The following is a 26,639-nucleotide window of genomic DNA, read 5'->3' as shown; positions in this document are numbered from 1 at the left end:
GCCAAGTATGTAACTAGTATCTTGGGGAAAGCTGAATAGGAACAAAGGAGGAGAATACAGCTTGGCTCTGCTTTATATGTGAGTGAGTGGGCAAACTTTGAAGCTCCTTTTTTTCTAAAGGCAGCATTGTTCTTGTGATGCCCTAGGCCAGCTGTCTGTGATAGGCCTTTCTCCTATTTGTGCTGCCTGCTTGGTTCTGAGAACTCAATCAGGGAAGTAGTCAGGTATCTAGTAGAATATAAATGGTCAGTGAACTCAATTTAGTTACAAATTATATGGGAAAAGTCATCTGCTTCCTTCTCCCCTGCTCTTGCTTCCTTCTGCATAACAGCTTGCTTTGCCAGGCTTGCTCAATTGCACAGGAGCTACAGAGCAAAACCTCTATTTTCTGCATTGGCTGAGGCTCCTCCCTTGGGGAGGAAAGGAGGGGAGGGAGAGCTTGCTTTGTCAGGCTCTCTCAATCGCACAGCAGAGCTACTGAGCCAAGCCTCTCTTCCTATTGGTTGAAGCACCTCCCCCTCCTGGTCTCCTGGGGAAGGAAGGAAAGAGCCAGAGCTTCTTTGCTCAGTTCCCTGGATCCCATTGTTACACCTCAACTAACATTTTATTGGGGAATATTCATATTTCTTAGCTCAAAATGGTGAGTCTGCGAGAGGTGAGGTGAGCAAGGATCTCTGTCAATGTTTATGGAGATAGACCACCGAGAATCCTTTGGTTAATAATGGATTTTATTATAGGTATTGGTTTTCAAATAGTTACATCCCAATCAAACAATTTTAAACATACAAGAGGAATACAGTGGTTAGCTGCATAAGTGGGGATAGGGGAGAGGTGATACAATACCTAGATCTTACAGAGTAGGCTCAGTCAGAGGAAACACAAGGCCTCTGGAGGGAGATTTCTTTTGAGAAGAAGGGGAGGGGTGAAGGCAGGAAGGGATGGAGGGAGGAGAGAATGGAGAAATCTAATCTTGACAGGTAGGATTGACTGTTTTCTAGGGTAAATTACGTCACATCAAGCGATTCAATTACCCAGTGAGGAAGCAGGGTGTCACACCAATGGAAAATTAGAGTGTTATATGTTGAATATCCAATCAGAGATAATTGTGTCATAGATCCATACCCCCAATAGAGGAATTTTAATTACACTGGCCAAATGACTTTTTATGACCCTGTTTTTCCAAACTGATTCCTTTGAAGCTCCCCAAAAGTGATAGATTTCTCCCTTAATGTCAAACATGGATCGGCATCCATCAAGTGTTCAGGAGACGTTGATAGCCTTAGCAGTAATTAAAGAAAAATAGCAATTTTGTTAAAAGTCAGATTCCCTGGCAGAAATGTGAGACCAGTTTACAGGGATACCACACATTCACAACAAGATGGCCACTTAACCTTTAGCCTTTGTGTTTCTGCTGTCTTGCCCTGAAGAATAACAGAACATATACACACACACACACACACACACACTTGTTTGTGTTGCAGGGGCTCTGGTAATCTTTATTTTTTATGTTTGATAACAGGACTTAAAAGATTGCCAAAAGAAGTGAAGTAACTTACAACTACGTGTCCCTCTCTGGCCTGGAATTCTTCATTTCCAGGAGCAGAAAGATGGATGCTCTTTAGCCTTTCCACACAGCCACCACGTTTGCCCAGCCTGTGAACCAGACTTGACATCATTCCAGCCTGCCTGGGGCCTAGAAGGAACTGGATTTGCTCCCTTATGCATAAGAAAGACCATTCCAATTCAAATGGGCATTGCTGTGTCATATTAATATTCTAGGGTTACATTGCAATATCACATTCCAGGGGTGCATAGCTTGGGAATCAGTACAGGGGTGTCTTTCTGGATATTGCCATGAGAGCGATGCAAAGAAAGCACCTTTAAGATCAATGAGTGCTAATGTTTTAAGCATGTTTTATTTTAATTTTTTTAAAAAAAATCTTTAATTGTGTTTGTGTGTGTCCTTTATAAAGTTTATATCTCTACTACCTGACACACATAGCCCAGCCCGACAAGGTCATATTTATGTCAGATTCAGCCCTCATAACAAATGAGTTCGACACCCCTGCTCTATAGGGACATGTTTGTTTATTCTGTTACTGATTCTGTTCAGGATTAGCATCTTGAGGAGTTTATAACAAAAGCTCAGAAGGAAAATAGGTCTGTAACTTTCTGCCAGACGTTTTAGTTTTCTAGGTTTCAGACTTTGCTTTCTTGAATTCCCCTGGGAGTCTTTCTGTCCTCATGATGTCAGTGAGAAAGTTTGCAAGCCACTTCTTAGTGAACATGCCGCTACTGATCATGAAGTCATTATGGATGCGGCTAAAGCCTGATGCCTTTTCACTCTTGATGTCCTTCAATGCTTTTGAAATCTCATCAGCACTGAGTTCCCCTGACAGGTCGCAGTTTTCAGAGCTGGTGCATTTCAAAATCTGAAGTTTGTTTTTATTTTTTAAAATCCTGATGTAAAATCTTGATCCTTCTGAGCTCTGAATGGGGATACCAGTCAGGTAGCTACCTGTCATGATGTTACCTCTGGATTTCCTTGGAGCACCAGTGGGCTTGCATCCATTTTTTCCTCCCAAGCAGTCTCCAGGCTTTCCTACTGAAATGCCTGAAATCCAGATTTGCAGTTGCTTTGGTCCATTTTTGTCTACATGCAGCATTGAGTCCATGGAGTAGTTAATCTGCTTCTTCTGGGTCTTCGTCTCAAGGAAATTTTGATACAGCTCTCGTTCTGATCACTTCAGCCTGGAATATATTCTTCTGGATATCCTCGAGGAATGTGCCCTTTGGCCATAGATATATAACAGCTCTAATGAATTGCCAGTAGTTATTATGTGCTGGAGGGACCCAGCCAAGATGCCTATCCAGATCTTCACTGAAACCTTTCCCGTTTGTCCTCTTAAAGTTCCTTTGTGTTCTTGGAAAAGACCAACAAAGTAAGTTGGTCTTAAAGATGCTACTTTGTTCTATTGCTCCAGAACGACATGACTACCCACCTGAAATTAAAGTAGCATTCAGTGTTTCCACGTATGCAATACCAGGGAATCAGTCGATGATGGTTATTCTTTATCTGTGAATAAATAAAACGAATGAATTTGGATCCACTGAGCCACTTCGGTGGGAAGGGCGGGATATAAATCGAAATATAAATAAATAAATAAATAAATCCTTGGGGGGTTGGATTATGTAATGATGCACGGGAAAGAAGATTGGAAGAAGGTGGTCTTTGTGCCCTGTCCCCTCCCTTTAAATTACACCAGGCATCCAATACAACTCTCTGGCTGTGATCACACAAACTAAATAATGCACTCACGGTCCACTTTCCAAATGGATTTTGCCAGTTCATGCAGTTGGAAAGTGCACTGAAAGTGGTTTGAAAGTGCATTATTTCGTGTGTGTGATGGCAGCCTCAGATATTTTGTAATACCAGCATTGCATCTCTAAAACTCAACGAAGAACTTTTTAAAAGGCAACCAGTGTATTTTTAAAAAATGTACTTCAGCTATATTTCTATTCTCCTTATAGTATTGATATTGGTGTTGTCTGTCAGAGGCTTTTTACTTTACTGGGAGAAATCTGTGTGAGACACCGCAGGGAAATCTTCCTGTTCCTGAGAGCCCTACCACTAGCAACTGTTTACCCCATCGCTCCTGTGGTTCCCTCAGAGATTCCGCCTCATCGTACCACTATGATGCCATTGTGGCCCCCAACAACAGCCATTGTGGCCCCCTAGTCTACCTCTGATATCAGCCCACTGGCTGAATTTGGGTCATTTACCTCATAGAATCCTGAGGATGACACAGAAGCAGAGCAAGCCTTGTCTCTCTCGGCTTGACTTCGCGAACGAAGATTTAAGAAGGGTGCAGTAGTAGCCACGTCTGCTGCAGGCTCGCTGGTGGCTGACAAGACCAATGCGGGACAGGCAGATCCGGCCACAGTGGCTGCAGGGAAAAGTCTAATTTGGGGTTGGTGCTGTAGCAGTGCGATTCTTCCTCAATCTCCTTTTGTCCTCAAGACCAGCTATGCGTGCGTTCTCAAAGGAAGAGACAGCCTGGTGGATGGTGTTCCTCCATGCTTTGCGATCTGAGGCTGGGTCAGACCACTGGTGATGGTTGATGCGACAGGTGCCAAGGGATTTCTTCAAGGAGTCCTTGTACCTCTTCTTTGGTGCCCCTCTATTTCGATGGCAGGTGGAAAGTTCTCCATACAGAGCAATCTTGGGAAGGCGGTGGTTTTCCATCCTAGAAATATGCCCTGCCCAGCGCAGCTGCGTCTTCAACAGCAGTGCTTCGATGCTTGTAACTTCCGCCCTCTTGAGGACTTCAGTGTTGGTCACAAAGTCACTCCAGTGGATGTTGAGGATGGTGCGAAGGCAGCGCTGATGAAAGCGCTCAAGGAGTCGCAGGTGATGACAGTATAAAACCCACGATTCGGAGCCGTAGATGAGGGTTGTCATCACAACCGCTTTGTAAACATTGATCTTTGTGCCTTTTTTCAGATGCTTGTTGCTCCACACTCTTTTGTGCAGTCGGCCAAATGCACGGTTTGCCTTTGCCAGCCTGTTGTCAATCTCCTTGTCGATCTTGGCATCTGAGGAGATGATGCACTCCAGGTAGCTGAACTTCTGGACTGTCTTCAGTACTGATTCACCCACAGTGATGCAGGGAGGGTGATAATCTTCCTGGGGTGCAGGCTGGTGGAGAACTTCTGTCTTCTTCAGACTAACTTCTAGGCCGAGCAAGCCTTGTATGTCGCTATAAATTAACTAAACAAACTGGTGTAGGTGGTGAAAGTTCTGTCAAGCCACAACTGACATGGTGACCACAGGGCTGTTGGGTGAGACAAACAGAGACAGGGCTGGCCCTTCCACTAGACAAACTATGCGATTGCCTAGGGTGCCGGCCTAAATTGGGTGCCCCCCATATAACTCAGTGATGTTATGAGGGGGGGGGGTGCCAGAGGTTAGCCTTGCTTAGGATGCCAGACATTTTAAAGCCAGCCCTGAACAGAGCTAGTTTGCCATTGCCTTCCTCTGCCTAGCAACCACTGTCTGCCTTGAAGATCTGCCATTTAAATACTAACCCTGGCCTACCCTGCTTATCTTTTCAAGCTCTGATGAGATTGGGCTGGGCTGGTATATCAGGCTGCTCTGCTGAACTAGAGAGAGAGAAAGAAATGTTGTATCTGTTTTGAGCTGCCTAGAGGCAGAAGAAAATGGTTGCAATATATTTTTAAAGCTTATAATCTTATATGCATTTTAATGCATGATTTTTGAAGCCTCTTTCAATGGGGGAAGGGGAAAATAGCATGTTACCGTTCTGATATTTTGTGCTTCATAATGCTGCCTTACCAATGTGATCATACAGGAGACTAATCAGCTTACATGGATGTGCTTATAAGGGCACAGCAAGCCAATAAAACCTTAGAGGCAGCCCAAGACGAATTGGATTCACAATTGATGTGATTTCTTGAAAATATCTCAAAATACAATGGGACTGACCTTATTAGTAAAAGTGTACTGTAAAAGCTTTAAAGCCTTAATAGAGTATTCAGAATCCCTGGCAGTGTATATGCAGAGGACTGCAGACTACCTATTAACACAACGCTTGTGCAGACTGCCTTGCCTAAATGTGCGTGTTGTAAACATGAGTCGAGAAAATGGTTTGGTGTTGTGGGAAGCAAACAGAAAAAAACCTGCTATTTTGCTGCGAAAGGGAAGAAAAATTGCATCCTACACAAACTCTTGTCTGAATTTGCAATGTCTTCTACATAACACAAAGTACATGGTAGTAAATAAGTCTAAGGAGACATAATCACAGCATTTTAAAGGTAGTTACGGATAAAAATCACCGTCATCTTAACATACCTCTTGTTGAAGACGAAGGTGAAGAAGAAGTGTTGTTCTGCTGAGAAGATGGACAAGTTACGTCAGTGAAGGAGATGGAAAGTTGTCAAATAGATGTTTGATAAATCCAGCTCTGGGCACGTGAAATAGGATTAATTCATCGTTGTGGAACCTGTGCAGTCACATTCGGATTCTCCCTCTGAGTCGGAGGCCATCTTGGGTGCTTTCCACAATCTTGCCAGGGAGGCAGAAAATAGAATAATTCTTCTTCCTCTCCTTTGACCCTGGAGCACCCAGATCTCCTCAGTTTCTTTCCCTCCTCTAAAGGGAGAGCAAATAGCTAGTTTAGCTCCAAAAAGATAGGAAGCAATTTACCTTTTTTTCCTATTACCTAACTCTTCTTCCTTTAACCTTACTTCTTTTAACTATTTCCTGAACTTTAGTCCTCTAGCCCTGTCCTCCTTCTCACCTTATATTTCAACTCTTTCATTCACAATCTGTGAGGAGGCAGCAATACCGCGGTTAATTTTCAAAGCGGTTGATTTTTTTTCCTCTTCTCCGCTGAGCGGTGCAAGCCACGGCAATGGAAAGCTTCAGGGATGAATTCTTGGAGGATGCACCTTCCCTCGGCCCTCATTCTGACGCCTTGAGAAGGGACTCCGGGACTGGCATGTCTTTGCAGCTCGCTGCGGTTCCTGGCAACGTGTCCCGCTCTAGTGACTCCGGTCACAGTGGGCAGAAGCATGCAGGCTCATCATCGGGCGCACTTGAGGCTCCTGCTTCTCAGAAGCGAGCTACTGACGGCAGCCATTTTGAAGACGCAGTTTTGGCGCACATTTCGCCCGATTGGCGCCATGAGCCATCTACTGCACTACAGGGCATGGTTGCCAATCTCCAGCCGGGAGACTACCCAGGAGGCCAGCCCCTATCAGATCAAGCCTCCGTGATGGATCCAGACCTGATGTGCCCAGGTGGTAATGTACCCAACCCCAAGGGGCTTTTTTCTAATGATTTTATGACCATGATTCAGCAGACTATTAGGGCCGAATTATTCAATGCCTGTCAATCAGGGGCTATTAGCATGGGGTCAGTGGGATCCAGATCTCCTTCCCCTCCTCCTCCTCGTTCGCATCGCACAGGTCAGAGTTTGCCCAGACAGGACAGTTGGCCAACTAAGGCGGCCAGAAAGCAGATGTCTGACTCTAGATTACTAGAGAACGATTCAGAGGAGACACAGTCAGAGACGGAGATCAAGAAAATTTTATTTCAGATGAGGAGGTGGAGGATATCTGTGTTCCACCTCAGTTGGTTTGTTGTTTTAAAGCAGACGATTATCAGTATTTGTTAACCAGAGTTATGGCAGCCCTGGCACTCCAGGATCCATCCTCTGAGGAGGAGAATACCAGCACTGACACTAATCCTAGGAACAAAACTACTGGGAATAGGGAGCTTTTTCCAGGCTCTCACACAACTGCTAAGGTTTTCCCATTTCCACAATTCTTTGAGTGGCAACTCAAGGCTGAATGGGAAAAACCTAATTCCAATCGCCAATTTCCTGGGTTGGTGAAAAAGTTATATAATTTACCTGTTTTTGCAAATGAAATGTTACAGGTTCCAGTAGTGGACGCCCCAGTGACGGCACTTCAAAACTCAGGGTTAGTTTCAGAGGAGGGTCATGGTGCTGTCAGGGACAACTGGGACAAGAAAATAGATCTGGCATTAAAGAGGTCACACGAAGCGGTGACAATGACAATAAAGACAAGTACAGCATCCTCTATTGTTTCTAGAGCAGCTATAGTCTGGGCTAGGAGACTCGCACAACTACTGCCAGAAAACAATAAGAAATTAATTGAGGAAACCACTAGGCTTCTTAAAGCAGCAGAGTTCACGGCTGATTCATCTTTAGACGCGCTCACCTTTTGCTCCAGAGGTTTAGCTTCAGGGGCAGTAGCCAGAAGAGATATATGGCTGAGAGCATGGCCGGCTGACAATCACTCCAAACAAATTGTGATCTCTTACCCGTTTCAAGGAGAAAAGCTCTTCGGCAGTGCTTTAGACAAAATTTTAGAGGAAACTAAAGACAAAAAGAAGGCAATGCTAAAGAACATTAGGAGAACTGATAAAAGAGGTTTTTACAACCAGCCCTTTCGTTCTTCACACTCATTGGCCAGATCTAGACCCTATGCAGATGATAAAAGATCGTCCTGGTATCAGCCAAGACAGACCTTCAGAAAAGGATTCAATAATCCTAGATTCTCCAAACAGAACGCAGACCTCAGAGACAAGCAGGATCAGGAACCGAAGTTCAACAAAGCGTGACTGGACTTCAATTCCGGTAAGGGGAAGACTGCATCATTTTCAAGACGCCTGGGAGGCTTTCCAGACGGATTGCTGGACATTAGAAATCGTATCGTGCGGTTATGCAATAAAATTCAAAAGCACCCCGCCGGAGCGTTTTCTGATATCCCCAATTCTAAAGAATTCTACAAGGAGATCAATAACGAACAAAGCCATATCACATCTTCTCGAAATCAATGCCATAGAACAAGTGCCCATAGAGCAGAGGGGTCAAGGCATGTACTCAGTATTCTTCACAGTACTCAAGTAGAACGGAGACTGGAGAGCAATACTCGACCTAAAGTTTCTCAACAAGTTCATCCATCTCTGACATTTTCACATGGAGACCCTAAAGTCAATCACAGAGGCTCTGCAACCAGGGGAGTTCCTCACGTCGTTGGATCTCACAGAAGCCTACCTACACATTCCGATTCTTTTATCCCATCGGCGCTTCCTTCGGTTCTGCATGGGGCACAGACACTTCCAATTCAGGGCACTTCCCTTCGGCTTAGCCACAGCCCCCAGAGCCTTCACGAAGGTGATGGTGAAAGTTGTGGCTCTGCTCAGACAGCAGGGTGTCCATATTCATCCATAGCTAGACGACCTCTTGATCAGATCATCGTCCCATCAGAAAGCCCTGTCAAACGTCCAAATGACTATCCGGTGTCTACAGGAACTTGGGTTTCTCATAAACTTATCCAAGTGTGTACTAGAACCAACACAACGGTTGGAGCACTTGGGGATGATCATAGATATACGAAAAAATTCGCTTTTTCTGCCAAGCGACAAGATCCTGAAAACTAAACAACTTGTGAACCTTGTTATCCGAAGTATCCACACCCCACTATTGACTCTAGCCAAATTGATGGGGCTATTCATCTCGAACATGGATGCGGTTCAGTGGGGCAGACTACATACCAGACCCTTACAAAGTTTTCTCTGTCCCCACCAATACCAGATCATGGAAAAACAGAATCCGCAGATCGAGATCTTCTTAGCGGTCAAGCACTCTCTGAAATGGTGGTCCAGGGCTGTCAACTTCCGGCAAGGCAGAATCTACTACCTCCCCAAGGAGATACAGCTGTTCATAGATGCCAGCCTGTCAGGATGGGGAGCAACACTCGACAACATTCCAACGCAGGGTCGCTGGTCACCGTCAGAGACTCAACTTCTGATCAATGTGTTAGAATTATGGGCAAACCGTCTAGCTCTGTTATTCTTTGCCGATCTAGTACAGAAGCAACACGTTTTAGTACGAACAGACAATGTGGCAGCGAAATCTTACCTGAATCATGGGGGGCGGTTTCGAGATCTGCAGCTCTAGCCAGAGAAGCAAAGACGTTATTCACCTGGGCAGAACATCATCTCCTGTCCATCAGAGCAGAACACATCAAGGGCATTGTCAACATCCAAGCAGATTGGCTCAGCCGAACGACCATACAACCAGGAGAATGGAGACTGAAGTCGTCGGTATTCCAGCAGATAGTTCAATAGTTCGGGCAACCAGTCGTGGACTTGTTTGCTTCTCACAACAATTATCAAGTACCAAGATTTTACACCAGGTTCTTTCACCCTGCCGCAGCAGCAGTGGATGCTCTGACAGTGACTTGGCCCCAGGGTCTATTATATGCCTTCCCTCCGATTCCAGTGTTATCAAGATTTCTTCATCAGGTGCAACACCAGAAGGCACGGGTTATCCTAGTAGCTTCATGGTGGCCACGACGCCCATGGTTCTAGTCTATTAAAAAACTGTCAACCACCCAGCCACTATGGTTGGAGATGTCTCCAGACATGCTGACACAGGGTCCAATTTGGCATCCACACCCAGAATGGCTGCAATTGACCGTGTGGAAATTGAACGGTCTACATTCTGAAAATTAGGATACTCATCAGAGGTTACTAACACACTACTGGCCTCGAGGAAGGCGTCCACCACCAGAATTTACAATACTACCTGGAAGGCCTTTCATAGGTGGTGCCACAGAAAGACAAGGGATCCACTAAATCCATCAATTCAATACATTTTGGAATTCTTGCAAGATGACTTCATTCTGGGCTGAAACCAGCCACTTTACATAGATAAATAGCAGCTTTGTTGTCAGTATTGGGACTGATACAAGGAAAAGATGTTTCCAGACACGCACATGTACAGAGGTTCTTGAAGAGGGCCACACTCAAATGCCCTCCACAGACTCACAGATTTCCAGTGTGGCGGTTACACAATGTCCTGTGCGCGCTCACAAAATCACCTTTTGAACAGTTACAGGACATTTCTCTAAAATGGCTACATTTGAAGACCATATTTCTGATAGCGATCACATCAGGAAGAAAGGTCTCAGAAATTAATGCCTTATCGGTAAAGAAAGAACTCTGTATTTTTCACAAGGACAAGGTGGTTCTCCGTACAGATCCTACCTTTCAGCCCAAGATTGTATCTAAGTTTCACAGTTCGCAGGAACTGCATTTACCATCATTCTGCCCAGATCCTAAACATCCAAGGGAATGAATGTGGCACAACTTAGATGTTAGATGTTGTCTGAAGGCGTATCTAGTCAGAATTGAACCAATTAGGAAGACAGATGCCATGTTTATCAATGCTACACAACCTAGGTTGGGACAGAAGATGTCAACACCAGCCATCAGCTATGCTATTAAGCAATGCATCACTGAAGCATATAGGGCAATGAAATTACAAGTACCCAGAGGGATTATAGCACATTCAGCCAGAAGCACAGCAACTAATGCGGCTTTTAACAAATACGCTCCGGTAGACGAGGTATGCAGGGCTGCAAAATGGTCTTCTATTTCAACTTTTGTTCGTCACTACAAATTAAATGCTTACAGGTCAGCAGAAGCAGCATTTGGCAGAAAATTACTACAACATGTGTTCCTAGAAGAGAGAGATACCCCACCCAATCATTAATCTACTGCTATAGGAGAACCCAAGATGGCCTCCGACTCAGAGGGAGAATGACCATTGGTACTTACCGTGAGGGGTCATTCTCCTCTTAGTACAGGAGGACATCTTGCCCACCACACTGTATCACTCATACTAGGGTCTGTTCTGCCATATCTATTTCATTTTTTCTTGCTGCTTCACAGTTCTCTCTGTTATGCTTGTTGCATATTATCTAACTGTTATTACTGCCATTACTGTTATTACTGTTTAATTCTTTTGAGTAAGGTTGATAGTTTAGAAACTGCTTCTCAGAGTATCCCAACTGAGGAGATCTGGGTGCTCCAGGGTCAAAGGAGAGGAAGAAGAATTATTCTATTTCCTGCCTCCTTGACAAGATGGTGGAAAGTACCCACGATGTCCTCCTGTACTCAGAGGAGAATGACCCCTCACGGTAAGTACCAATGGTCGTTCTGCATTTGCAGAGGGCAGCCACAGAGAGTTTTGGGGGGGTTTTGAAGAATTTTAAAATCCAGAAGATTGCTGCTGACCACTGAATTAAAAAAACAAAATAAAACCCTGATTTGCTCTTTGTATGTTGGATCACAGATGATTGAATTAACCTCTAGTCACCACTGCTATAGTCTTGTGATATACGCATTTTCTTGAGGATCTATACTGCAAATCCACATTAAGTTCATTGGACTAATTGGGAAGTCTGCATGATTGCTTTGTAAACAGGGTTATTCAATAATGAGATCAGAGAGTTAATTAAATCTTATACAGTAAGTGATGGTACAGAAGTTCTCATTGTTAAAATCACACATTTTAAAAACTGAATTTCTTCAAGGGGCAAGTTCTGTGGCTGTATTGTTTGCTAAGGACATGTACTTTGTTGTGTTTACATTACATTTATTCTTGAAAAACTTGATCTGGTTTAATTAAGTGTATTAAGACCTGAGCAAGGCTATTAATGATAGGACATTTTGGAGGTCAGTCATTGGACATCTGCTTAGCCTTGACCAGCCTGGTGGAACATGTCCCCGTTTGCATTCAGGGCCCTGTAGGACTTACTTCAATTCCACAGGGCCTGTAAAACAGAGCAGTTACACTAGGCTTTTGACTGAGGTGGTGGATGTTCAATCATTCTGGCTTCCCCAGTGCCCACCTCTTTTCTGCCTGACATGAGGCACGAATTTCTGTTACGATTTTTGCTATGATCTGTTCTGCCATATTATTATGTTTCTTATTATGTTTTTAGTGTTTTACTGTTGATGAGGTTTTATTCTGTAAGCCACCCTGAGCCCATTCGTGGGATAGGGCAGGGTATAAATTGAATGAATGAATGTTTTATTTCAGTTTTGTTTCAGTGGGAAACATATTTTGTAACTTCAACTGTCTGATTGGGATATGGTTATCTGGGATTGCACCCATCACCTAAACTGGTGGTTCCATGCCACCTCCCCAATGGGGGCTAATAGGATGGGAGAAGAGGAGATTTCTCTGTGGGAAATGGCACGGGGGGAGAGGGGTTAACTCCTCCCTGTAGCCCCAGTCAATTTACTCTCCTGGCTGCATATTGGCAAAGACGTTGAGAGATCTCAGATCCTCATCAAGTTGAACTAGCATCTGAACTAGTTTGAGCTTAAGTCAGTTTCACTTTCACTCCATCCAAGTAGTATTGATTGCAGTAAAAGTTTCTTATTGAGATATGGCGGCAGACAGCACTTGGTATGGTTCCTAAGTCTGGGTTGGGGAATTCCTGAAGATTTGAGGATGGAGGGTGGGATTTGAGAAGGGGAAGGACCTGAGTGGACTATAATATGAGCCCACCTTCCAAAGCATCCATTTTCTGTGGGGAAGCTGATCTCTGTAGTCTGGATATCAGTTGCAATTCTGGGAGATCTCCAGTCCCCACCTGGAATTTGCAGCCTTGCTGCTTTGCATCATGGAAGAGTCAAGTGTAGCATTTATCTCGGTTTTCCTACTCCTTGCCACCCAGTCTGTAGTGCTGCCTTCCCAAGGGCTTAGGGGCACAAGCAAAACATTTCCCTCTGTCTGCAGCAGTGGCAGAGCTGCCTATCCCTGTCAGGGGCAGGAGGGGTAGAAGGAACTCCCCACACACACACCGATTACGGGATTATCTTAACCAGCCCTGTTGTAGGCTCAGAGCATCTTAAGCGGTTGTGCCTTTGTTCTTAAGAAACCCACTTCAGGCAGCATCATAGAGATCAACATGCTAAATCTATTAATATGCATCACTATGAGCCTGGCCAGCCATTTGGATTCTTATACGATCTTTTCTGCCTTGGTTGAGGCTCTTCGGAGCTGAAATGGATAACGTCCAGCCTTCTTTGTAGTGGCACCACGCCTTTGAAATATCTCCCCCTTAGATTTCTGTCTGTAACTTTTGCTAATATCATTTCAGCACCAGCTTAAGGTTTGGATCCAGGGCACCATTTCTGAGAGTGGAAGGCTTTCTGCCCACTATGCATAACTTGCTTCCCCCTTCCCTTAAAGTCCCCAACGCCCTCCCCTCCACAATGCAGTTCCTGGGGGACAGGAGCCTTCCACCCACAGAAACACTTTGTTGGAGCCAAGCCAGTATTTTCATTGGTTTGAAATTCTGCCTAAAACTCTGGTATTGCTGCACTATATTTATTTGAGATATTCTGTTTAATTAGTAAGCTGCTTTGAACCTCAATATAAAAAAATGGTATATAATCTTTTGAAAATCACTAACTGGTAAATATGTATCTCTTTTATGGACGCTGGTATTCAGCAATGTTGCTGAAGCCTGGTAGGAATTGTTCTGTAAAAAGAGGAACAAGCTTTCTTAGATCTTCTACTCATAACTGCCTTGAGGGACATTTCATGTTTCATGCAGGGGAAACCCAGGATTGCCACTAAGTCTGTTTCAAGAGCAGAAGCTGACTAGCATGAAAATGTTTTGCACCTGAAGGATAAGCGCGAGAGCTTGTGTGAGATCTTAACTTGTGCTTTCTCTTCCCACAGAATAGGAGCTGCTATTTGTCAGCGTATCCTAAGAAGAGTTATCTAAGTCTGTTGAAGTCAGTGGGCTTAGAACAATATAACTCTGCTAGGACTGTGTTCACACATCCTCACACAGGTAGGTTGTGTGAACAGGACTATTTTCTTAGCACATGCTGCTCTTTGTGTGACACCAAAAACCAGCTCTGAGGGTAAGCTGTCTTCCAAGTATCCCTATAGGCAGGGCTGCCAACATCCTGGTGGTGAGAAACATAAGAGGCCTTGAGCCGGTTTGGAGCTACTGCCCATTTTAAGAGTTTTCATATTGAGACTTCGTGTCCTCTGTTAATGTACTTAAGAATTACTGTAATTATTTGTGTATGAAGGAAGAAGATTGTGAAACTGACTTCATTTATTGAAGACGTCTTTATTGGAGAAAAAGTGGAGTACACCTTTGCTTTGAAAGCCAGATTGGTATAGTGCTTAAGTGTGCGGACTCTTATCTGGGAGAACCAGGTTTGATTCCCCATTTCTCCACTTGCAGCTGCTGGAATGGCCTTGGATCAGCCATAGCTTTCACAGGAGTTGTCCTTGAAAGGACAGCTGCTGTGAGAGCCCTGTCAGTCCCACCCACCTCACAGGGTGTCTGTTGTTGGGGGAGAAGATATAGGAGATTGTAAGCTGCTCTGATTCAGAGAGAAGGGCGGGGTATACATCTGCGGTCTTCTTCTAGAAGAACTTTTGAAGCAGGAGTACCAAGTCGACTTCCTGTACATTGGGACTATTAGTATTTATAAATGTATTTTTGTAATAATTGTTGTCCTTACCTGTAACTATTTTTGCAGGACATTATATACTTAGTAATCATGGTCACTATAACCCGAGTGTTGTGTATTTTTTAAATATCCAGGTAGTGGCTGGAGATCTCCTGGAACTAAAACTAATCTCCAGGTGACAGAGCTTAGTTCATCTGCTGAAATCTCAGGCAATCTCAAAGCACCTCTGAATGTCTCTTGCTTTGAAAACCCTATGGCAGGGATGTCAAACATGTGGCCCAGGAGCTGAATCAGGCCCCTGGAGGGCTCCTATCAGGCCCCTGAGCAATTGGCTGTCATCTGCTTCCTTCTCCCTCTCTTTTGCTTCCTTCTGCATAACAGCTTGCTTTGCAAGGTTTGCTCAATTGCACAGGAGCTACAGAGCAAAGTCTTTATTTTCTCCAATTGCTGAGGCTCCTCCTTTGGGGAAGGAGGGGAGGGGAGGCAGAGCTTGCTTTGCCAGGCTCTCTCAATTGCACAGCAGAGCTACTGAAGCAAGCCTCTCTTCCTTCTATTGGCTGAGGCTCCTCCCAGCCTCCTTGGGAAGGAGGGAAAGAGCCAGAGCTTTCTTTGCCCAGTTCCTTGGATCCCATGGGAGAGATACAAAGAAAGCACCTTTAAGACCAACAAGTGCCAATGTGTTAAACATGTTTTATTTTAAGGGGTTTTTTTTAAAAAAAAAACTTTCATTGTGTTTGTGTCCTTTATAAAGTTTATAGGCACACATATGGCCTGGCCTGACATGGCTCAGCCCTACAAGGTCTCATTTATGTCAGATCTGGCCCTCATAACAAATGAGTTCGACATCCCTGCCGTATGGGGTAATTGTAAGTCAGCTGTGACTTGATGGTGAAAGAAAAGGCTTTGGAAGGGGGACTTTATGGCATTATATCCCATTGAACTCCCCACCATTTTCAGGTTCCACCCTCAAAATCTCCAGGAATTTCTCGTCTCAACCCTCCTTTTACAGGTAATTTTTCATTTTTCTGGGTCTTGGCACATTCAAATTAAGGATGTGGTGAGGAATGTCCAGATTATGTATCTGGGGTTTTTTTTTTGGGGGGGGGGCGGATTTCTGAACTAGCAGAGGTCCATCAGTGGCTATTAGCCGCAGCATATTGATGGAACTCTCTGTCTGGACAGTGATGCTCTGTATTCTTGGTGCTTGGGGGGGAGCACAGTGGGAGGGCTTCTAGTGTCCTTGCCCCACTGATGGACCTCCTGATGGCACCTGGTTATTTTGGCCACTGTGTGACACAGAGTGTTGATGGACTGGATGGGTCATTGGCCTGATCCAATATGGCTTCTCCTATATTCTTAGGAGGTGAATATGTCCCTTCAGCTATCCCTGTCTTTGTGGCCAAGGTTATTTTACAGTTGCTATATGGTTCCCACCCTGACCTGGATAGTCCATGCTAACCAGGTATTTTCAGACCTCAGAAGTTAATCAGCATTGACCCTGGTCAGTATTTGGATGAGTTATCAAGGAAACAGGATAAGTTGCCAGAAACAGGCAATCTCAAATCTTCTCTGAATTTCTCTTTCTTTGAAAACTCTATGGGGTAATCGTGTCAGCTGTGACTTGATGGTGAACGAAAAGGCTCCCAGTTCTGCACGTATGCCAACTATAGACTCCTTCAAATTATTGACTAAATTTCTGAGAGCCATACTTGCGGTTCCCTTGTTGTGTTCCTTATGCAGTTTTGCATCTTGAAATAGGTTTAATTTTTCTGGAAGCTCATGTATAGATACACAGAACCTATAAAAAAATCCCAGCAGGAACTTATTTGCATATTAGGCCACACTCCCTGATGTCACAAATGTTTTGCGCAAGCCTTTTTTGGTAGAAAAAGCCCAGCAGGAACTTACTTCTATATTAGGCCACATCTCCTGACACCAAGCCAGCTGGAACTGCATTCCTGATCAAAATAAAGCCCTGCACAGGATCAATTACTGACTGAAGCTTATTTTCTTTCTTGTACCTTTCAGTCAAAATGGAAAAAAAACCCTTTCAGAGAACTACAGTCCATTGAGTATTCTTTTAGCAATTTAATAGCCTTGGATTGTTCCCAAGCTAATTCTGAAATTAGAAAAAGATTTGGGACATTAAACTTCCAACACCATTTAAGTTCTGATGCAAATGCCATCACTTAGGAACAAGAAATTGGTGTTGTCAAACTATTTATATAATTTATTGATTCTCAGATGCAGGATAACTTTAATTCTGGCCTGTCTTCCATTTGCTTTATTAGAAGGGGCGATGGTGTGATGCAGCTCTTCATGAGCATCTGTGGCTGTGCTCTTGTGCTGCTGGGGAAACTGAAGCAGCTGGACAGGTGCTGCATTGACTCTTCCGTAAAGATCTTAGGCATATATTTATTATACCCATCCTGCAAAATACCCCCAGGAAGATCAGAGGAACGATATATCTCCTTTCTTCTTGCAATCTGAAACCTCGGATAGAGTTTCCAGATTCTCTCCAGCTGCCCGAGACTACCAAGGCGCAGTCTGAATTCAGTAAAGTGTATTTGCTTTTATAAATAAAAGAAGATTTTTTTTGTTTGTACATATCTCTCTCTATAACCATCCTATGAACATATGTTTTATTCTGCTGGTCCATGCTTCTAATAAATGATGGATTGAATGAATGCAACCCTTTCTCACATCTACAAACAACTTTTTTTAGGAACTGTGCACGCAAAGCGGAATGTGAAAGGAGCTCTTTAATATTTTTCATGACTCCATTAATCTCTCTGTGTGTGTTAAGTGCAATCAAGTTGCTTTCAGTTTTTGGCAACACTGTGAATTAATAACCTCTAAAAGGTCCTCATTTACAGACTTGCTCAAGTCTTGCAAACAGAAGCTTCTTTGAGTTGGATCTTCCCAGGGGTCATTTAGTAGTAAAAGAGGTGCTGGACCTCATTTGCATAACTCATTTGCATAAGCCACACACCCCTGACATCACTGGAAGGTGTACTAAATTATATCACCACAGCATCTACCTTAAAATGCTTCTTGAACTATAATTGTCAAGACAAAACCTTAATCCCACCATACTTTTTAAATTACTTTCTCCTATGTGGCCACAGGGGCATGAGGAAGATTTCGGTCTGTCTGCTTTATATGTTTTGGGGAAAAATATTAGAAAGTTTGTCAAATCTTAGAGTTCAGCAAAATTCTCACAGGGGGTTTGAGCAATAGAGCCCAGAAGCAAGTATTTGGAGTGGAGGGGGGGAGGGTAAGAAGGAAAGAGCACAATAACATGTAGAGATTATGGAGCTCCGCTCCTGTAAGCTCCTGCCCCAAATGAGGCCTGGGTGTTCCTCTTTTCCTGCTGCCTTCAACTTTGTCTAGCATTATTGTCTTTTCAAGTGACTCTTGTCTTCTCATAAAATAGCCTCATTTGAGTCATTTTAGCTTCTAGGGAGAGTGCAGGCTTGATTTGATTTGATCTAGAACCCAATTTGTTGTTTTGGTGGTCCACAGTATCCATAAAACTCTCTTCCAATGCCACGTTTCAAACATATCTACTTTCTTCCTGTCAGCTTTCTTCATTGTCCAACTTTCAGGATGGGTGGCACTTGGTCCAATCTGTGGCCTCAGTTTGTGCCTCCTCAGGGAACTGAATTGGGCAGCTCAGCTTTAAAAAGAACACCAGCCTAATAATTGTCAGTGTTATGTCTTGTTCTGAGGAGACGCCGTTCTCTCTTTTCCTCTGCTACTGCTTTTTTAAAAAAATGTAAACCTTCATTTAAAAATAATCCCTTCAGGAACGCCTGAAGAATGCTGGGGGTGTTTTTAATGAGTCTGCCTCCAAATGAATTGGGAATAGCACGATGTCGAACGACATATCCAAGAACCCCACGCAGAAAGAGCTGCTGTCTGCTTTGTCTGCATGGGGTACCTGGATATGTCATTTGTTCTTCGGAGATTCGTTTTTTCAGTGGAGCTTTTATAATTCACTGCTGTTTTCTGAAGGCACTGAGCATTTTGCATATGCCAGCCCAGAATCTCCAGCTTTTTTTGAGCTTGAAGGCACCTTTGGAATTCCAGCACAGGTTGGTGGGCACAGTCACAAAACGACAACTGTGTGAGGCAGAGCCAATCACATATGCATGCAGAGAAGAAGATGATGATAATGGATTTATATCCCACCGTATACTCTGAATCTCAGAGCATTCACAGTCTCCTTTACCTTCTCCTCCCGCCCCCCCCCCCCCCCAACAGACACCCTGTGAGGTAGCTGAGGCTGAGAGAGCTTTTACAGCAGCTGCCCTTTCAAGGACTACTGTGAAAGCTACGGCTGACCTAAGGCCATTCCAGCAGGTGCAAGTGAAGGAGTGGGGAATCAAACCCAGTTCTCCCAGATAAGAATACGCACACTTAGCCACTACACCAAATTGGAACCCCATGTGCAGGGAATGAGAATAGTAAATTTTTAAAAAATATAGTGGTGAAGAGGAGATAGAGAATAAAGCTAACACAGTAATGGCAGCTGTTACCAAAATGTTGTTTTAGTCTGCACTGCCTGTCGGATCTCCAGTGGGCAATCAGAAGCCCTGTGGGGCGGACTCCACCTACCTTCTAAAAGAGGTGTTAAACACCATCTGAGAATGTTTTTATTCATGTATTACTTAAATTGTTCTATTATTAATGAATGTTTCTCATTATATCGTTCACCACTCCGAGCCGTGTGTACTCAGAGGCAGGGCGGTTTGTACATTTGAATTATAAATACAAAATAAAATAAACAGTTGGCAGGCACCAGGAAAAATATTGGTGTGCCCCGTGGTGCCCCTGGGGCCCCACACAGGGACTTCTGCGCTAGCCTCTGCAAACATAGATGGTTTTTCTTTTTGGCCACTGAGCCTCTTCTAGATACTGGAACAATTTCATGGCACTTTCATACTATATTAGCATTCATTCTGCCACCCTGTAAACGTCAGTGCTTTTATTTTCTTTCTTTTTCACGTTTTTGGTAACTATAGCATTTTTAGCTTCTATTCCTTGTGAACTGATGATCATTTTGCGAACTCCGATTACCCCCCTTGCAGCTACAAAGAGAAGTGTGCTGATAAGATGACAGTTTATCAGCATGCAACTTTATTTCAACTGTTGCTGTATTATTTTCACATTTTTTTGCAACAAGAGGGTGAAGTTCTGAAGCAATCAGAAAATCACTTTCTAAAATATCTACAAAGTCAGGATCCTTTAAAAAAAATAAAGCTGAATATACTGAAAAATCCTATAATGGCATGCATTAAATCTTATTATGCTTTATTTCTTTCCGTTCCTTTGTCTCTCTTTTCCTTCACTGCATTCTGTTTACACTTCCCCCACTCACCTTATTCCTTCTGTAATAAGAAGCGAATTTTAAATAGGGTTGCCAACTCCAGGCTGGGAAATTCCTGGAGCAGGAGGGAGCTCAGAAACATATAGTGTTATAGAATCCACCTTCCAAAGCATGCACTTTCTCCAGGAGAGCTGATCTGTCATCTGGAGATCAAGAATAATTCTGGGTTATTTCCAGGCCCTACCTGAGATTGGCAACTCTAAAAAATCCTGATAAAGTAGCATTAAAATATTCATCAGTGTTTTGATATGGCTATCTACTGTTAAGGACTTCTGTTTAAAGCAGATCAAAAACTTTCCATGAGAATTGGCACTGGCTATTCTTGACCATGTGCTGATTTTGCTCATGTGCCACTCGTGATTGGGGTAAAGGGGTGGAATTTCAGCAGGAGCTCCTTTGCATATTAGGTCACATACCCCTGATGTAACCAATCCTCCAAGAGCTTACAGGGCTCTTTTGTAAGCTCTTGGAGGATTGGCTGCATCAGGGGTCTATGGCGTAATATGCAAAGGAACTTTTGCTAGAATTCCAGCCCAATAGCCAGACTATTTACATAAATTCATATACAACTGTTTGCACAATGACTCTGCTTTCTTAAACTACTAGACCATGCAAAGGGGATGAACTGGGAGCAATTCCCTGCTTTACAAGAAGGTTTTTTATTGACCTAGTAATGACCCTTGGGGGTACCTACCTCTTCTCTAGTAAATGAGATGATTTAGGCTGATTCCACACTCACCTTGCTCCAGGGCAGGCTTCTGTTTCTGTGTGGAGCAAGCTGGCGATTTTGCACCAGGTGCTCTGCACCATTTTGCGTGGGGCAAAACCCGCGATTTGCTGCGCCACAGTGTAAACCTGAAAAAAAACAGGTTTGCACTGCAGCGCAGCAAATCGTGGGCTTGTCCCGCACAAAATGGCAGCACGGAGCAACTAGTGCAATATCGCCAGCTTGCTCCGCACAGAAATGGAAACCTGCCCCGGAGCAAGGTGAATGCGGAATCAGCCTTAGTTTGCAGACTTTGTTGTTGGAAGTTTTTTTATTTGGCGGGGGGGGGGGGGGGCACCTAACATTGCCTTTTAGCATTGCCTTTTAGCACAAAGCTGCTACTGTATCTGTATACTGTATGCTAGTGGAAGAGGTTAGGGCTTTGCGGGACCTCACTCAGTTCCGCAAGGCCTGTAAGACCATACTCTTCCAGCTTGCTTTCAGCTGACCCTTGAGACCTATAACAGCAGGAGGAATCCAGGAAATAATGATGCCAGGGTAACTGGATAATACCAAAATGTTATTAGCACCAGCTGTTTTAAATTGTTTTATTAATTGACTGATTTTATTACTAATGTGAGATTAAATTTTATTACTATTGTTATTATGACCAATGTTGTAAGCTGCCCTGAGCCTGCCTCGGCGTGGAGGGCAGGGTATAAATTTAATAAACTAAACTAAACTATAGGCTCTGAGCTGTTTGGGGCATGGTGCTGTGCATGAGATCAACTTAAACCAGAAGAATCAAAGCAATCTGATCAAGACCTCAGTTCCTGTGTGAGTGAAGGAGGTCAGATAAGGTATGTTCACTCTTGTGTGTTGTTCATGTTGAGGCTCTCTGTATGCCTAGTTGATACTGGAAGTGCTTATTTTCTTCTTTCCATTATTTTTCTTTCGGTATCGTGTCTGTTGTGTTGCAAGTCATTATTTTAAATTGTAGCCCATTTTAAGTGCTTTGGAAGAGAAGTATTCATAAATGTTTTAAATAAATAAAACTCTACCCGAGAATCTAAATCCCATTAAGCTCACCGCAGACTGAACAAGTGATAATTATTACGCAAACTATACAGACGGTTGTTTATTTGCTTAAACGAATAAAGAAACGTTATCGATCAGATACAAACCTGGAACTCTTCACCATTTTGAGGGGAGGTTTGTATGCCTTTTTAGCATTTACCTTTTTAATTGTGGGGACAGAAACCTTTTATCTCTGTGTTTATCAGAGATCCCTGGAACCCGTGAAGTAAACAAAGGTCACAAACGTTCCCTCTAAGCTGAGTTAGTGTGACCTAGCTCACATATTTTTAGCCTCCAGCTCACATATTTTTGTCTTAGTTCGGGAAAAATGACCCCAGAGCACAGTAATTTATGCAGTAGCTCACAACTTTAATGCCAGTAGCTCACAGCTTTAATGCCAGTAGCTCACAAAGTCGAATTTTTGCTCACAAGACTCTGCAGTTTAGAGGGAACATTGGACAAAATATAACCTGATTTCCTGAGCAACAACATTCAAGGTGTTACTGGAGCTATTACAGTTTCAGGTGGGTAGCCATGTTGGTCTGGAACAGTTAGAAGAGTAAGATTTGAGCCCAGTAGCTCCCTTTAAAGAGCAACCAGATTTCCAGGGTACCTGGTGATGGTGAATGGAGGTTTGACTCAGATTATTCCCAGAAACCTTTTTGTCTTTAAGGTGCTACTTGGCCCAAATCTTGCTCCTCCAGCTGTAGACCAACACAGGCACCCACACTCTGCTGGACTTGAATTCAGTTATTATGGAAAGTATTCCTATTTCTAATCCTCTGGCTAGAAAGGCATCCTGGAGATTAAATTTATAATATGATTATGATATTTAGCAGAGCCTCGGAGACTGCAGCTAGTGCAGAATGCGGCGGCCAGGCTGTTGTTGGGACTCCCAAAACGGGAACATATACAGCCGAGGCTACGTGAACTGCCGATCATATACCGGGTCCAGTACAAAGTGTTGGTTATTACCTTTAAAGCCTTATATGGCCGAGGACCTACTTACCTGAGGGACCGTCTCTCCCCGTATGAACCCCAGAGGGCACTGAGATCAGTTGGGAAAAATCTAATGACCATCCCCGGGCCGAGGGAGACTAAATATCAGAATACTAGGGTACGGGCATTTTCAATCGCGGCCCCTACCCTATGGAACCGACTCCCCGAGGAGGTGTGGGCCCTGCGGAACCTTGATTAGTTCCGCAGGGCCTGCAAGACCGCCCTTTTTAAGCTCGCACACCTGGACTGTTAAGAAGATCAGCAATTAAGCATCCGCCAATGCGGTTTAAGACCATACCGCTGAATAACTGCACTTACTGGACTGTTTTAATGCTGTTAAGTTAATGTTTACTGTTTTATATTGTTAAATTTAAAGGCTTTTAACCATTGTATGTTTTTATGAAATGTTGTTAGCTGCCCTGAGCCTGCCGAGGTGGGGAGGGCGGGATAGAAATAAAATTTATTATTATTATTATTATTAAAACTCATGAAGGGGGTTCTGTCCAATATGCTAGAACTGCAGTATGATGTCATTGTTGGATGTGGATATACTGGCATTGTCTGAAGTCTGATGCATTATTACCTTCTCCATGATAGTGCCATGTTTGTGGGAAACTGCTGTGGCCCATTCATCTAGCCCTCTCATTAATGTTCCTACACAAAGTTAAAATGCTGCTCTCCTGGGGGGCTTTGGGGTTTTACACTTTTGCATGGTCTGTGACCGTAAATAAACGGACTGACTGACACTTTTCCTGATGCTGTTCTTTTTAATGGATGTTGTTATTTTAGTGCTTTTTTGTGTGTATTCTTTGATCTTTTTAGTTTTCCCTTTCTAATTCTGAATTTTAAAACTGCCCCAGTAGATGGACATAGGGGTAGACAGCCAATGTATTGGATTAGTATCTTGAGAGACCCAGGTTTGAGTCTTCATTTCTGTAATGAATGCTCACTGGATGATCTAGGGCCTGTAATATACTCTCAAACTTTCATAGGGTTATGGAAAAATGGCTGAGGGAAAAATATTGTTCATCTTCTGTTTTCAGTGCCAACACACCTTGGAACTGCACATACTTAGGCCAGAGACGCAGATAGGAATTTTAGCTTCCTTAGGAACCAAGAAGGAATGCCCCCCCCCCCCGAGAAACTCAAAGGCTTTTCCTGTTTAAATCATCACGTGTTCTAGAGGCACATTCCCCCTTCTCTCTCAATTCCTCTTTTGCTGCCACTGCAATAGCAGCTCCTTAGTTTCGCTGCGTCTCTGAGGGTCTTTGTCCATTTTTGTTGTTTGCCTGAAGAGCTGTTTTTTTCATTCTTTGGCCGAGTTGAAGTCCCTCTTTGGCTTCAGTGCCGATCTTTTTCAGCAGACCTCCTCCTGGTTGAGGTAGCTTTCGCTGACCTACATCCTCCCAACCTACCAGAGAACTGTTCTTATGGTGGCCTAGCTCCCCCTACCTCTAGAGGCATGTCGGTAAAGGCACTATTCAGGAAATGCACCAAGTGCGCTACTAAAATGAAGCACAGCAACAAGCAGTCCATGTGCCTAATTTGTCTGGGGGAAACTTAAAATGTCAGGGCTTGGAAAAAACTGCCAGGGGATGACCCCAAAAGCAAGGTCATATAGAACTATTTGCCTGAAAGCCATGCTTTGGGAGAGGGCCATTATCTCCTTGTCTCCTTCAAAATTGTCCTCTTCCAACCAAAAAAAGCCCTGGGTAGCATCTATCTCAGACTTGCTAGGGCTCCATAAGTGTTTCTTAAACAGCAGTTCTGCCCCATAGGCTACAGGTCACTTTCAGAAGTAGTGCAGCCAGGGCTTTTTTTGAGTAGGAACGCATTTCCGGCTGGCTTGGTGTCAAGGGGTGTGGCTGAATATGCAAATGAATTCCTGCTGTACTTTTTCTATTAAAAAGCCCTATGTGGAACAATGGTGACAACGGGGTGTGGCCTCGTATGCAAACGAGTTCCCGCTGGGCTTTTTCCTACCAAAATTGCCCTGAGTGCAGCATAGGGAATCTACTTTTTTCCCCCAAAGGAAAAACATGTACAAGTTCCGGTGGATGTCTATAACTGAGCCAGACTTACTGATGTGGAGGGCAATAAATCCTCTGGTTTCAGTTTGTTGGATAAATATGAAAGTGCTTTCTGCCTTGTCATTCCATTGAATTGTTGAGAAGAGTGCTGTCTACTTTGGCAACTATTCTCACGCAGTTCATGCAAAAGTCTTTCCCCAGAATGGCTACGTGATCTTCTAATGGGAGAGTCCCAGGATTGGACCTGGAACCTTCCATATGCAAAATATGCCCACTCCTGCTGAACTGTGACTCTTCCCTGAGGGAAGGCTGTTGCTTCACCGCACATGAAGTGGCAAAAGTTCTGGACAGTATCTCTGTTGTTTCAGTTAACCTTCCTTTGAGGTATCTGTTGACCAATAGGAATGAAGCACACTATACCGCTACAGATTTCAGTTGAGGACTTATTTCTCAATAGTTCCTAGTTCCTACTCCAGCTCTAGTCAGTCTTGCCAAGACTAAAGCGGAGCTGTTAGGATCTATCCCTTATTCAGGACTTAAACGTTGATGAATTATCTGGTGATGAGAAACATGCTCTTAGGTAAGTAAAATACTAATTTCTGTGCTTTCCTTGGGAGTAAGCCCATGAACCCAGTGGGCCTCACTTCAAGCATGGGTTCCAAGTTTAATATTGCATGCTTCTAAATTTTCCTGGAAACTAATCCCTTGTTTTTAGATTGGTAGAATTTGCTTCTGATCATTAAATAGGCTCAAACTTCAAGGCTACAATCTCAAGTGCACTTACTCGAATGTGAGTTGTATTTAAATCAAGGAGACTTTTGTGTGTCTTCACAATAAACATTTTCAGGAACTGAGGGTTGGATGGTGTATAATCGATGGGTACATTCTATATACTGTCCTCTTTGCCACAAAGAGACATATCTGGTGCTGCTTGCAGTGCTTCCATAGCTACAATTTATACTAATGGATTGCTATCTGCTTTGGTTTAGGTACTGCCCTATTATTTAGATAAGCTGAATCTTTTGTGAATGTTTAAAATGCTAGTGGATTATGTTTTTAGAATTTCTTTTAACTGTTTGACTGGGATGAGTGTTAGAGAGATTGCCAGAGCCAATGGATGTGAAAAGATCACAGCATTTTCTTAAAGGTGGCTTATTATGTGAAAACCATCGTTAAAAGGAATATTTCATTTCTGACAGTAGAACATGAGGGTGTTTGTATGTTTTTTTTCAGTGAAGTGGTACATGGCGTAAAAGCCTGTTTAGTGGTTCATAAATGAATATGCCTTTTAGGATTCTGCTGCAAAATCCATAATGGTGCTTAAAATAAATTGGAACGCTGTCTGATACTTGACAAATGCCCTTTTCTGGGTACACAAGGAATAATATTTTTTAAATTGTTCAGCTTGTAAAATATTCATGTGCCGCTGCTTTTACTCTACTCTTTGAGAAAAGTGATAAACTGTGGGGATGTGTTGTCAGAGTCTGTGGTATTTCTCCCAGTATGTAGAAAATACAAAGTTGTTTTAATTCTCTGTGTAAGTCTTTGTGAGTTTTAGAATAATTATTAACCAGTAGGAAGGAC

General features: G+C 43.4%; 1 protein-coding gene across 6 annotated transcripts in view; it reads left to right on the top strand.

The window, feature by feature from the left end:
- ZNF385B (zinc finger protein 385B) overlaps positions 1 to 26,639 on the top strand; it is a 267,958-nt gene that overhangs the window by 48,801 nt on the left and 192,518 nt on the right. Inside the window, exon 1 of one of the 6 annotated variants that reach the window (XM_060257195.1) lies at positions 25,538 to 25,635. The exons of the other annotated variants lie outside the window; for them this stretch is intronic. Within the exon in view, the coding sequence (XP_060113178.1) occupies positions 25,602 to 25,635 (34 nt within the window). The 5' untranslated portion in view covers positions 25,538 to 25,601. Of the gene's footprint in view, positions 1 to 25,537; positions 25,636 to 26,639 lie in introns of those variants that run through there. 6 annotated transcript variants of the gene reach the window in all.

Source organism: Heteronotia binoei, chromosome 16 (assembly GCF_032191835.1).
Source record: "Heteronotia binoei isolate CCM8104 ecotype False Entrance Well chromosome 16, APGP_CSIRO_Hbin_v1, whole genome shotgun sequence".
Classification (NCBI taxonomy): Eukaryota; Metazoa; Chordata; class Lepidosauria; order Squamata; family Gekkonidae; genus Heteronotia; species Heteronotia binoei.
This window is presented reverse-complemented; position numbering and strand designations above follow the sequence as displayed.